This window comes from Lacerta agilis, chromosome 13, assembly GCF_009819535.1.
Source record: "Lacerta agilis isolate rLacAgi1 chromosome 13, rLacAgi1.pri, whole genome shotgun sequence".
Classification (NCBI taxonomy): domain Eukaryota; kingdom Metazoa; phylum Chordata; class Lepidosauria; order Squamata; family Lacertidae; genus Lacerta; species Lacerta agilis.
Genome location: NC_046324.1, coordinates 40,005,239 through 40,018,885, shown reverse-complemented (window position 1 = coordinate 40,018,885; position 13,647 = coordinate 40,005,239). Strand labels below are relative to the sequence as shown.

General features: G+C 45.8%; 1 protein-coding gene across 3 annotated transcripts in view; it reads right to left on the bottom strand.

Annotated features, from left to right (window-relative positions):
• Nucleotides 1-11,166, bottom strand: part of PRKAR1B (protein kinase cAMP-dependent type I regulatory subunit beta) — a 112,265-nt gene extending 101,099 nt beyond the window's left edge. Inside the window, exons 1-2 of one of the 3 annotated variants that reach the window (XM_033166949.1) lie at nucleotides 11,032-11,166; nucleotides 9,223-9,426 (exon numbers count right to left, since the gene is read on the bottom strand). In XM_033166949.1, the coding sequence (XP_033022840.1) occupies nucleotides 9,223-9,399 (177 nt within the window). In that variant the 5' untranslated portion in view covers nucleotides 9,400-9,426; nucleotides 11,032-11,166. The remainder of the gene's footprint in view (nucleotides 1-9,222; nucleotides 9,427-11,031) is intronic. The other 2 variants (XM_033166948.1, XM_033166950.1) reach the window with 2 other exon arrangements.
• Nucleotides 11,167-13,647: the final 2,481 nt, after the last annotated feature.

Sequence of the window (13,647 nt, the reverse complement as noted above, 5' to 3'; positions counted from 1 at the left end):
GCAGGCTTTTCATGCAAAATTCATACCCACATCTCTGCAGACATGGCTTTTATGATGCATTAAGCTGTAACGTCAAGCTAAGCTGCAAACACGGCCACGCTTGCTCTGCAAAACGTCAAGATACTAATAAGGGAAGGTGGCAACTATTAGGGTGGGGGTGGGGTGGGGGGGGTCAAATCTACTCCGGCTGTGCTGAAGATTAAAGCAGGATTGTACAACAACACACCACCCGCCCCCTCTTGAGTTTAGAGGTTGGTGGGTCTGAGTTCAGCTGATGCCAATAACTCCAACAGGAAAAAAGTTAGCAAGGTGGCTGGTGCCTATTAGAAATGGTGAGGCGGAAGGCAAATGACCAACAGGAGGCGGAGCCAGAACCAATGATAGGCGGAGCTGACTGATTGCAAGTAAGAAAACAAGCAGGTAAGTGCTGGCTGGCTGAGGGCAGACTGAAGCCGGTAGGGCAGTGCCCCCTTTGCCCTAATGGAGCAGCCCCCCAGTGACTACATGGCAGACACCATGAGCTTCAGAGTCAGAATCCTACGCTGGTTCACTGTGCCACCAGCATCTGCTGGATGGGAAAGGGAACTGCTGGGATATCAAACTAGGATAGGTAAAGGTAAAGGGACCCCAACCATTAGGTCCAGTCGCGGACGACTCTGGGGTTGCGGCGCTCATCTCGCTTTACTGGCCGAGGGAGCCGGTGTACAGCTTCCGGGTCATGTGGCCAGCATGACTAAGCCGCTTCTGGCAAACCAGAGCAGCGCACGGAAACGCCGTTTACCTTCCCACCAGAGTGGTACCTATTTATCTACTTGCACTTTGATGTGCTTTCGAACTGCTAGGTTGGCAGGAGCAGGGACCAAGCAATGGGAGCTCACCCCATCACAGGGATTCGAACCGCCGACCTTCCGATCGATCAGCAAGCCCTAGGCTCAGTGGTTTAACCCACAGCGCCACCCATGTCCCCTTCAAATTAGGATACTTGGTACCAAAGTCCGTAATCCTCCTGGCTCACCTTGGGGCCAATCTGGCTACATGTCCTAACGACTAAGGTGGCCACTTAGCCATTTCCAAAAACAGAGAGAACAAAACAGGACACCAATTTGCCTATCAATTGCATGCACTAGTTTACATGTAAAGATGAAGATAATTGGGAATAATTACTATAATTTAAATAGACATTCAATATACCCCATCCTAGTAGGGAACCAGGCAGAGGGTCTTCTCGGTAGTGGCGCCCGCCCTGTGGAACACTATTCCATCAGTTGTCAAGGAAATAAACAACTATCTGACTTTTAGAAGACATCTATTTAGGGAAGTTTTTATGTTTGATGTTTTATCGTGTTTTTAATATTCTGTTGGGAGTCGCCCAGAGTGGTTGAGGAAACCCAACCAGATGGGTGGGGTATGAATAGTAAAGTATGTTGTTGTTGTTGTTGTTGTTGTTGTTGTCACTGTGACCAGGAAACCTGTGTGCCTGTTCAGTCTGCTTTCCAGGTGCTGCTAACTTCAAGGTCCCACACCTGTTCTCCCTTCTGAGGGGTGTTTGTCTTTAAGCTGAACTAGGGAGTACACACCCTTCAAATAGAAGGCAGTCCTCCGACATTTTTCAAACAGAAGATAGGGCACCCTAGTCATAGCCCAAGAGTCTGGCAATTTCCAGGACTAAAGCAGTCCCATCATCCCTGACCATTGGGTCAAGACGACATGGGGTTGGGGGGCCAACTCCCATCTCTTGCGGGGGCACAATTAGTGCCAGCGCCTTCTGTCAGGAGTTTGGGTGTAACCTTTGATGCCTCACTTTCCATGGAGGTTCAGGTTACAGCCATAGCAAAGGTGGCATTTTTCCATCTCCGCCATATTAGGCAGTTGGCCCCCTACCTCTCTTGCCCTGATCTGGCCACAGTGATCCATGCGACGGTCACCTCCAGACTTGATTATCGTAACTCGCTCTACACGGGGCTGCCCCTAAAGCTGACCCAGAAACTCCAGCGGGTGCAGAATGCCGCGGCGAGGCTCCTCACGGGGTCTTTGCCATGGGACCACATTCATTCAGTGCTTTGCCAGCTGCACTGGCTCCCGGTGGAGTACAGGGTCAGGTTTAAGGTGCTGGTTTTGACATTTAAAGCCCTATGCGGCTTAGGACCCTCTACCTAAGGGACCGCCTCTCCAGGTATGTCCCGGGTAGGACCTTAATGTCCTTAAATAATAACTTTTTGGAGGTCCCGAGCCACAAGGATGCTATGTTGGCTTCAACTAGGGCCAGGGCCTTCTCAGTACAGTACTGGCCCCGACTTGGTGGAGCAGTCTGTCACAAGAGACCAGGGCCCTGTGGGATTTGACATCTTTCCGCAGGGCCTGCAAGACGGAGCTGTTCCACCTGGCCTTTGGGTTGGTTTCAATTTAACCCTGATGTTTCATTCTTTTGGTGTGAGTGGTGGGCTACTTAAAAATGAGGCTGCAGTCTAAATTAAATTTTAAATTGTATTTTAATCTGTATTTTAATGAATTGTTTTATGTTTTTGTTGTGATTTGATTGGTGTTAGCCACCCTGAGCCCGGTTTGGCGGGGAAGGGCGGGGAATAAAATTATTATTATTATTATTATTATTATTATTATAAGCTGGCTGGGGATGATGGGAGTTGTAGTCCATCAATGCCTGGGTACCCAAGGTTGAAGAAAACTGGGCTAGAGGCTGAGGGTCAGTGGTCCAACACTGAACCAGAGCTCCTCAAGCCCAAGATGCTACAGATCTCTGGGCCAGAGAGTCGAATTCCAGGTCTAGCGAGTGCTGGCGAGTGGGTGTCGTGTTGAAAATGGGCCAAGCAGCCCCAATGAAGCACCAGATGTCCTAGTGAGTTACCTCAGGAGCACAGAACCTTTTTTCAGCCTGAGGGTCACATTCCCTTCTGAGGGCCACATGGCAGTCATCAATGGGGACAGACGCAAAAGTGGGAAACGCAACTAACGTAAATTTCATCTCTGTACGGTAGATTGGTTTCTACATACATTCACACACTCCTCTCTGTCGGCCATCCGGGCAGGCAAGAGGAATGGTCAAAGTTCAAGGACATTTGCCATTCAGGGAATAACACCCAATGAGGGCGTGAAACAGAAACACATGCAACCAATGCTTTTTTGGGGGGGGTACAAAACGAGGTGCCAGTACTTGTATCTTGATTAACGTGCAAAATGGCTGCCATGGGCAGAAAAGAGAGAGGGGGGTGCAGGTACTTCATAAAAAAATCAGATAAAAGCAAGAACATAGCAATAAAACAGTAAAATCCCAGTACTCAATCAGAGAGTGACTGTTAGGCAAGGAAGTCTATACAAATGGTGGCCAGCTGAACTGGGTCTCAGAAGCCCTTCCCTTCCTTACCTGAGCACTTATAGAACTGAGCAGGCAGGAAAAAGGGGACAAATCTAGAATTAGTTGGCTTTTCTGTCATTGGCTGTAGATCCCCCCCTACTGTTGGCCTCATTGCCTTCTTCCCTACCAGTATCAACAGGCACCAGCCACTCCTGACTCAAAGTTGTTATGGGGAAGTCCATCTCTTTCCTCCTCTGCTCAGTCAAATTTCTGGCTTTGGGCTGGCCTGTCTCTGTGCATGTTTTAACTCAGGTGGCAGCCCACAGGTATCTGAGAGGCCTGCCTGCCTACCCTCAACTTCAGAGTCTGACAAGGCAAGCTCAAAAACTAGTTCCCCCATCACACTGTGGCCACATCCACACCATAATCCTGAAGCACTCGTGCCATTTTAAGGGCCGTTGGCTTCCCCCAAAGAATTCTGGGAACTGTAGTTTGTTAAAGGTGTTCAGAATTGCTATCAGCACTTCCCATAATTCTTTGGGAGGAAATCCATGGCTATTAAAGTGGTAGAAGAGTGTTTTCAATGTATGGTCTGAATGTGTGTAAAACCTACTCATTGGGGAATACTCAACGGGCCTCTTTTTTATAAGCTGAATTTTGGAAGAGAACTGAGGGGGGCTCTCTTCTGACCTCCACCATACCGCCACACTTTTCGAAGATACTAATAACTGAGGAGAAAACATATTTTAAAAGTACGTATCCATAATTTAGCCGAGCTTGCATTGTTCCTTGTTGACAAGAAGCCAAGCTTTAAGACACAAAGCTTCTTTCTCACGTACTGAAGATGAAAGTCTGCCTTTGGCACAGTTCAAAATGTGTTTTGGAAACACGGCGGAACAGTAGATTATTATTATTATGCGTTACATACAAAACACTCGCCCGTTGGCATCGTGTATGAAGGGGGAAGGTGAGCTACACAACCAAGAGGCAAACCAAATGACGAGGTTTCAGAACCTGCATTCAAAACCCTGCACTCCTTTAGAGTCTTTGCTCAAACATCTTGAGTGTCTCTGCACAACCACACTTCCTGGTCGGAGACAAAGTGCCTTAGCATCTTTACCCATCAGCCAGGCCCTGGGGGGGACGGGACCAGCTCCTTCTGCTCTCCCCACACCCCAGCAAAGAACCTGGACTGAATCATCAAGGGCCAGGAGCCACAGGAGAATGCCACACACAGAGGGATGGGGGAGAACAGTGGCTCAGTGCACATTTAAAGGTGAAACAACTTAATTTGCACTGTCTGAAACAATACAAGAAGTGAAACAAAGCCATCCTTCATAATTCAGCTTCTCCAAATAGAATAGAATAGAATAGAATAGAATAGAATAGAATAGATCTTTATTGTCATTGTCCCCTTGCGGGAACAACAAAATCCCTCAAATGTTGTGGTACAGTGCTGCAAACAAGCAATGTTTTTGTTTTTAATTAAAAAAATACACTGCTTGTTTGCAGCACTGTAATTAAAAAAAAATTCATATATTGGGGAAAATGTGCATAAAATTGTTATACAGGGGTGGCCAACTCCCAAGAGACTGTGATCTACTCACAGAGTTAAAAACTGGCAGTGACCTACCTCCTTTTTTGGGGTTCAGGTCAAAGTTGTTGAGCCACGTTTTCTTAGGGGTGCAGGGCAAAAATGTTGAGCTTTTTTTAGAGGAGCCAAACTTGTTGAGCTTTTTTGGGGGAGCCAGTGATCTATCAGTAATCTACCAAAGTCATCCTGTGATCTACTGGTAGATCACGATCTACCTATCGAATGTGCCTGTTTACAGAACATGTACCTCTCCCATAAGACACGGGATCACAGAATTACAAAGTTGGAAGGGACCACGAGGGTCATCTGGCCCAACCCCCTGCAATGCGGGAATCTTTTGCCCAACATAGGGCTCAAACCCATGACTGTGAGATTAAGAGTCTCATGCTCTACTGACGGAGCTCTCTCTCACACAATGAATCTATTGTTGAAAAGGAACATACAGAAATGCATTTTGTTATGGCAAGTTGCCTGCCAAAATACATACATTAGTTGAAACCCCCACACAAAAATATGTTTATTAAGAATAATTTTGCACCCAAACATTGACAGATTTTAATTAGGATTTTTTTTTAAGAAAAAAGAAAAAATGCAAACTGCTACAGAAATGTGGAGAACTAAATTTCAGACTTGAAACTGAGAAACTGAGAACTGAAACTGATATAGCTGTTCATTTTTACATACACACATACCAATGTTAATTGTAATTCCTCTTGGAAATCAACCTCAGTTGAAAAGCACAGCATAAATTGAATAAAATGGCAAACAATGATCTTGCCTGGGTCAGTAATACAAGCCAAACTGCACATCTCAGGATCTGTCCTGTGTTCTTTTGCATATATGACAATGCAACAGGTGCAGGAGCTCAGCGTTACAGCACCATCGATAGCCTTGCCCTCTGTGAATTTGTCTAATCCTCTTCCAAAAGCCTTGCGATGAAAGTGTCACAGAGTTATCCAAGGAAGATTCAGATTCAGATGTCAAAAGGGCCTGCACAAAATCCCACCTCTCCTTCTATACCTTTCCTTATTTGAAAGACTTCATCACTGAAAGACTGGGTAGACCAGGCATAGGCAAACTCGGCCTTCCAGATGTTTTGAGACTATCATCCCTGACCACTGGTCCTGTTAGCTAGGGATGATGGGAGTTGTAGTCCCAAAACATCTGGAGGGCCGAGTTTGCCTATGCCTGGGATAGTCACATCTCAAGCAACCGCTCCCCCCACTCCCAAAACATGATAGTTAATTCTTTAGTTAACTCTGCTCTACAGGAACACTAGAGGTGATCCTTCTGATTTTCTCCCCTTTCACTCCCTAAAGCAATGATCACCTCCAAGTCAAGCAAGTGCACTTGTCTGCCTCTGGCTGCCCCACAGTCCTCTCTCTCTATGAGCTGGGCTTCTCTTATCCACCCATCTGTCACCCAAGCGTACGTGAGGTGATTTTAACTTGTTTTTGTCTTCACCAGGACAACTTAGGTCCTAAATATCTGAAAGACCACCTTCATCCCCACAGGCCCTCTTGGGTGTTAAGATGGGCCAAAGAGACTCATTTGGTATGATTATCATTATTATGAATAATAATAATATCCCAGCTTTCCCCCCAAGGAGATCAACGTGGCATAAATGGTTCTCTCCCTCCTTAATCACTACAACAACCCTGTGAGGTAGGTTAGGCTGAGAGGCAGTGACTGGCCTGAGGTCACCCAGTGAGCTTCATGGCTGAATGGGGATTCAAACCCTCTTGTCCATTGTCCTAGTCCTACACTCTAGTCAATAAACCACCACAGTGGCTCTCTAAAATTATTGTTGTTATTTAATTGCTGCTGCTGCTGCTGCTGCTGCTGCTGCTGCTGCTCCCTATCCACCCTTCACCATAAGGTCCCAAGGCAGGTTGCAGCAATTTAAAATTCAATCATTAAAAAACAGTTAAAACAAATTTCAGTCACAGAAATGGGGGATAGGTTCCGAAAAGAAATATCTCAAGGGTCAAAGGCCAGGGCAAAAATATATGTCTTCAGCATATGGCGGGAAACTATACAAGAAAGGTGCCAGACACACTTCTGTGGGGAGGGAGTTCTGCAAGCTAAGAGCTGGCACAAATAATGCCCTCTCCTGAGCCACCACAACACCCCCCCCCGAACTTCTGAGAGTGGTGGAACTCCCAAGAGGGCCTCTTCTGCTGGTCTTCAGGCATGAAGAAGGTCTGCAGGGTACTTTTACCAGCCTCAGAAGCATGGGCGTAGCCAGGGTGTGCAGCTGCCCTCCCAATCAAATAAATAAAAATGCTTAACTAGCTGACCAATTGCATCACAGATAACTCGGTTCTGCCCCCCCAAAAAAACACAAAGCTTGCCCCCCCCCAAAAAAAGATAAATCCTGGCTACGCCCATTCTCAGAAGTGTGGGGAAAGCTGGTCTGGGAGTGGGCATTACCTGTGGCAGACCCTAAATTGTGGCACTCCATCCCCACAGAGGCTCATTTACCACCTGCATCTCACTTTTGCCGTATGCCACAAAGAAACATCTTTACCTTGTTCTTGGTATGAGCTTTCGTGTGCATGCACACTTCTTCAGATACACTGAAACAGAAGCTTCTGTTTCAGTGTATCTGAAGAAGTGTGCGTGCACACGAAAGCTCATACCAAGAACAAACCTAGTTGGTCTCTAAGGTGCTACTGGAAGGAATTTTTTTATTTTATTTTGTTTTGACTATGGCAGACCAACACGGCTACCTACCTGTAACTGAATCTTTTCCTTGGTCTCTGATGGGTATTTTGTTTTGTGGGACCCTCCTCATTTGCTGGATGTATACTGTTCAGTTTGGAATGCTTTTTCTTGGCTTTTTAAAATACCTGTAACCGTTTAATCTGTGTTTGTAACTGTATATTATATTGTTGCAACCCACCCTGGGACCTTACGGTGAAGGGCGGGCAAGAAATCTTACAGATAAACAATGAATAAAAATCTTGACCATTCCTGCTTATGCCAGGCATTCAAGTTGAACGCTGTTGTTTGCTGAAAGTGTTAGGCTAGCTAGATGCTAAGTTTGCGTTTTATTTTATCTTGTACTCTGCTTATCTCTGTCCCCCCCTTCTTTAATCACTGTTCTTTACCGAAATAAACTCTTTATCATTTCAAATGCTGGAGCTTGGCTGGTTGCTTTTAGATTGCTACAGTTTTATCTCCCCCACACCAGGCTCCTCAGCACCATGTCCCAAGGTCTGGACAAACAGAGAATCCAAAGAGGACAGTCCCATTCTTGCATCCAACAGATTGTGGAGAGAGTCTGCTGACATTTCCCAGTTTCCAGGACAAGAGCCCGAAAGCTGTGGGTATCCCTCATCCCCACTAACGTAGAGGCTTACAATATCATAATGTTGTGACTGTGCTACCTAAAGTTTAGAACCATCTATGAATGTTGTTTTACACCATTGCACGGTAGATGTACACACTGGGCTCAGTGATTGCCACACTTGTGGGAGCCCTTGGCATCGGGCACAGCAATGGACATAACTCTGCATGAAATTTGCATATTCTGATTTATATGTAAAGATTCCTCTGGGAAATTTAGGTGGTGGGTGGCTGAGGTTTCAGCACTGCATGCTATAACGCAGCCAGGCGTCCTGTAAGCAAAGATTTCACTTTGTTTTTTGTTTATAAAAAGTAGGAAGGGGCAGGAGTTAGGGATAGGTGAATCTGTCTGTTTCGGTTTCTCTCTGTTTCTCATTTCCCCATGCTTCACTTCTCTAGATCTCCACATTGGTTTGTGAATTCCTTTTTCTCTCTGATGGTAATCCATCAGCGCTGTTGTGAAATTTCTCCTAATACACACCTTTTGGTGCACAACCAAATATGTTTTTGCAAGCAATTTCAACAAATGTAATGCATTCTGCATGTTACTTTCATGAATATATGCCTTTCTATGCACACTTTACCCGCACCATATGCATTCTTGTACACATTACTTGGCCAGAAAACTGCACTGAAAAATTTGGAGAAATGCAAATTTCAAAGGATGGCTTTGTTCCAGTTCATATATTGAGTCAGAAAGTGCAGAATAGGTAGATTCACCTTAAAATTAATAAAATTTCTCCCCCAAGCCCAAACAGGATGTATAGAGGTTGCCACGAAAGAACTGTGATTCAGGCCCACAGCACTGCCACCTCACACCTTCCCATGATGTAAACATCACAGAGCTAGACAAACCAAGGGTCTCAGTCAACAAGAAGCAGCTTCCTAAATACTGGAAGTATCTTTGATTTTGCCCTGCTGCTACATTTCTGCCCTTTGCCCCTGTGCATATTCGACAATCACTGACCTTCTCCAGTTTCTCAAAATGTTCTCTCAAGAACTTCATCGGCCGGTCAGGTTTTGCTATGCAGAGGTTGACAATGCACTCTTTCAGAATCTGCTGGATGTTATGCTTCTGAACGTAGCGTTCACATCCCTTCAGGCTCTCGTCGTCTTCCACATTGCAAGAGGACGAAGCAGCCATCTTTGTGACTGTAAACAGACAACAAACCTGGGTGAGAAAACGGCATGGTGTTTAAAGAAGCATAAGCCATTCTCCAAAGTCTTCAGGTGTACAAAACTGGACAGAAATCAAGTTTTCAAGTTCTGGGCGAAAAGTAAGTTTCAGTACCTCAGTCTTATCAAATCATCTGCCAGCAACATAGAATATACACTGCATGTTCTCACCCAAAAGGCGTAAATAGCAAACCTACAGTGTAGCAGTCCTTAAATGTTCAGTGTGTTAAAAGTCGTAGGCTCTTCATTAGAAGTTTACCCCCCCCCCAAAAAAGTGAAAATGATCTTTCGACATAATCTTCTGCCACTTCTGCATCATGGAGCAAAAAAAATACCCTACTGGTTTGCTATTAAATATTTTTTCATAGTAATAATTGGACACTGGTTTTGGAGAAAATGATCTTTATCTAATGGACCTGCTGAGCTGGTGGTTTGGCCTTTTGGCATACAGAACACCTCAAAGCTATTTCCTCTCCTATCTCTGCAAATTCTAAAGAAACCATTCATTCAAACCATTGCATACAATTCTTTGTCAAATTCTGAATCGTTTAGTTCATTTTCCAGCAAATGTGGTACAGAGAATAGCACCTCCACACCTTTTTTTGGTGTGTATTTATGGTTATAGATATTAGTGCAGAAAAAATATCTCATGGAAACAATATTTGTTAGCGAAAGACAATAACCAGCTCTTCTCTTTCATCAAAGCAAACAAGAGGGCGAATGACCCATTCCTTCAGTCAATGCATTTCGGACACCAAGCTCATCCAAAATAAAATGACACGTGTTTGAACTGCAACTGAGATTGATCGGGATGTGCAAACAAGAGAGCGGACTGTGCAGTGCCGATCACTGATTGCGTTTCCCTCTCTTTAGGTAAGTGTAGGTCCAAGATTTGGATGTGTTTTGTATGCAAGGATCCCCCATTGGCAGAGGACCTGACATCACATATTTTTGGAAGGTGATCCCCACAAGACTTCTAAGAGAGGAGGAATGGCAGGTCCAATCTCTTGTCAAACTGAAATCTCAAATTACTCGAAGAAGATTAAAATTTGGGAGAAAACTGAAAAAAATGGAGCAACAAATAAATAAAATTTCACGGCTTTAGAGCTGCGCAGCAAGGGAAACCTCCTCCCCTTGCTTGTGCATCCTTCCCAAAAGAGCAACATCTCTAACACTGTGAGTGATTCAGACTGAGGGGTTGCAGTCAGCCAACATCCTCATCCCTTGCTGGGGTTTGATTTATACATGGGGAAAGGCTGTCTGTCTCCCCAAGCATTCCCAGTGCCTCCTACACCCCCCAACAAAGCACCATCGCAGTCTCTCTCTCCCTCTTTCTCGCTCTCGATGGAGAAGGAGGGGTATCCTTCATCCTCTTCCCCCCTCCCTCTTCCACCGTCTCCATCAGCAACAGCCCTTTGTGCTGAATTAATTCTCTCAGCCATTGTTGCTGGGGGAACAGCTGCCAAAAGCAAGCAAGGGAGGAAGGAGGGATGGAGAGAGGGGGGGGGGAGAAGAGATCAGAGGAGATCCCCAATCCATAGCGCTAGGGGGACAAGAGCAGGCTGCGCGTGCAATGCCAGAGGGGACCATAGCTAAATACCTGAGTTGCTGGATCAGCGACAAGCAGCGGCGGCGGCTACAAACCTCTTCCTCTTTTAGCTCCCGTTATTCCGCAGTGCAGCCTCTTCCTCTTCCTCCTCCAGCGGCTGGCTGGCTGGCTGGCTTCTCGTGAATCCCTCTTTCCCCTCCTCCGTGTGCATTCAGAAAAGCCCCGGCAAAAGAGATCCCCGCTACTTACCCACCCCCAGATCTTTCTGCTTGCCTGTGTTTCGTCCCCCCCCCCCTTTTTTTCTTATTCGCCTTGCACACAAAGCGTTAAGGCTCTGTTGAACTAGCAGCAGCAAACCCACACACACAGGAAGTCCCAGCTGGCTGTCAGTCATAGGCAAGTTCAGCCTCCCTCCTGCATGGAGAGAAAAACACACGCGCGCGCGCACACACACACACACAGAGGCTGGGGAGGAACATGCTCCAGGCCCTGTGCGATGCTTGTGGTCATGATAGTCCAATCACTTGCTTGTGGGATGCTGCTGCTGCTGTTATTTTAAACTCACCCAAAATGGAACAGGTAGGAGAACTGGGGCACCAATGGAGAGGCAAGGAGCTGGGGTGATGGCTTAAGGAAGCAAGGGTTTGGTGCCTGTTGGGACTAGTAGGGCAGAAGGCAAGGAGCCCAGCAGTGGCTGGAGACAGAGCCGATGGCTGATGTAGCTAGAGCCAATGGCAGGCAAAACACACTAGATCTAGTTTTCATAGAATCATAGAATCCTAGAGTTGGAAGAGACCACAAGGGCCATCCAGTCCAACCCCCTGCCAAGCAGGAAACACCATCAAAGCATTCCTGACAGATGGCTGTCAAGCCTCCGCTTAAAGACCTCCAAAGAAGGAGACTCCACCACACTCCTTGGCAGCAAATTCCACTGTCGGACAGCTCTTACTGTCAGGAAGTTCTTCCTAATGTTTAGGTGGAATCTTCTTTCTTGTAGTTTGAATCCATTGCCCCGTGTCCGCTTCTCTGGAGCAGCAGAAAACAACCTTTCACCCTCCTCTATATGACATCCTTTTATATATTTGAACACGGCTATCATATCACCCCTTAACCTTCTCTTCTCCAGGCTAAACATACCCAGCTCCCTAAGCCGTTCCTCATAAGGCATCGTTTCCAGGCCTTTGACCATTTTGGTTGCCCTCCTCTGGACACGTTCCAGCTTGTCAGTATCCTTCTTGAACTGTGGTGCCCAGAACTGGACACAGTATTCCAGGTGAGGTCTGACCAGAGCGGAATACAGTGGTACTATTACTTCCCTTGATCTAGATGCTATACTCCTATTGATGCAGCCCAGAATTGCATTGGCTTTTTTAGCTGCTGCATCACACTGTTGACTCATGTCAAGTTTATGGTCTACCAAGACTCCTAGATCCTTTTCACACGTACTGCTCTCAAGCCAGGTGTCACCCATCCTGTATTTGTGCCTTTCATTTTTTTTGCCCAAGTGTAGTACTTTACATTTATCCCTGTTAAAATTCATCTTGTTTGCTTTGGCCCAGTTCTCTAATCTGTTAAGGTCATTTTGAATTGTGATCCTGTCCTCAGGGGTATTAGCCACCCCTCCCAATTTGGTGTCATCTGCAAACTTGATCAGGATGCTCTCAAGCCCATCATCCAAGTCATTGATAAAGATGTTGAATAAGACTGGGCCCAACACAGAACCCTGTGGCACCCCACTAGTCACTTCTCTCCAGGATGAAGAGGGGCCGTTAATGAGTACCCTTTGTGTTCGGTCAGTCAGCCAGTTACAAATCCACTGAATGGTAGCCTTGTCCAGCCCACATTTTACCAGCTTCTTTACAAGAACATCATGAGGCACCTTTTGCTCCCCATCCTCCCAGGTTCTGCAAGGGGGTAACAATGAGCATAAAGAAGAGGATGCCAATAGACAGTGTGACCTCCTAGACTTTGACTTTTGTTGGCCTCTGTCTGTCTTTTCAGACCTGGTATCCACCTGTAGCTGAAGCATACATTTGGGGACTATTTTTTAATTATTATTATTTCACTGTACATTTGTATGGTGGCAGTGCTGCTGTTGTGACTCATCCTAGGTCAGGCTGTGACCTATAATGTGTCCTGAAGACTAATGTATTGTACAGATTGTGCACTATAATACACTTCCCTTATATGAAGGACCATAGCTCAGTAGTAGAACATATGCTTTTCATGTGGAAGGTCGCAGGTTCAGTTCTTGGTGTCATGAGTTTAAAGGGTTCAGGCGACAGCTTACATTAGGGGTGTGATTTGTAGCAGATGACCAAGGATTTCTGACTCCCTGTTTCAGTGTATCTGAAGAAGTGTGCATGCACACAAAAGCTCATACCAAGTACAATCTTAGTTGGTCTCTAAGGTGCTACTGGAAGGATTTTTGATTTTATATTTTGTTTTGACTCCCTGTTGCTTAACAGTAGCAACAGTTCTCCTTCTCCCAAAACCAAGCTGCCAAAATGAAAAAAGAGGGGTGATAGGCACGCACTTTTATGACTTACATTTGCAATTGATCCAGCAAAAACTGATGTTTAATGTATACTGGCCTCCACAATATTTTTACAGGAAGGCACTGTGTAATACAGAAAGATACTGGAGGTGTAATGCTGGAAATATCTC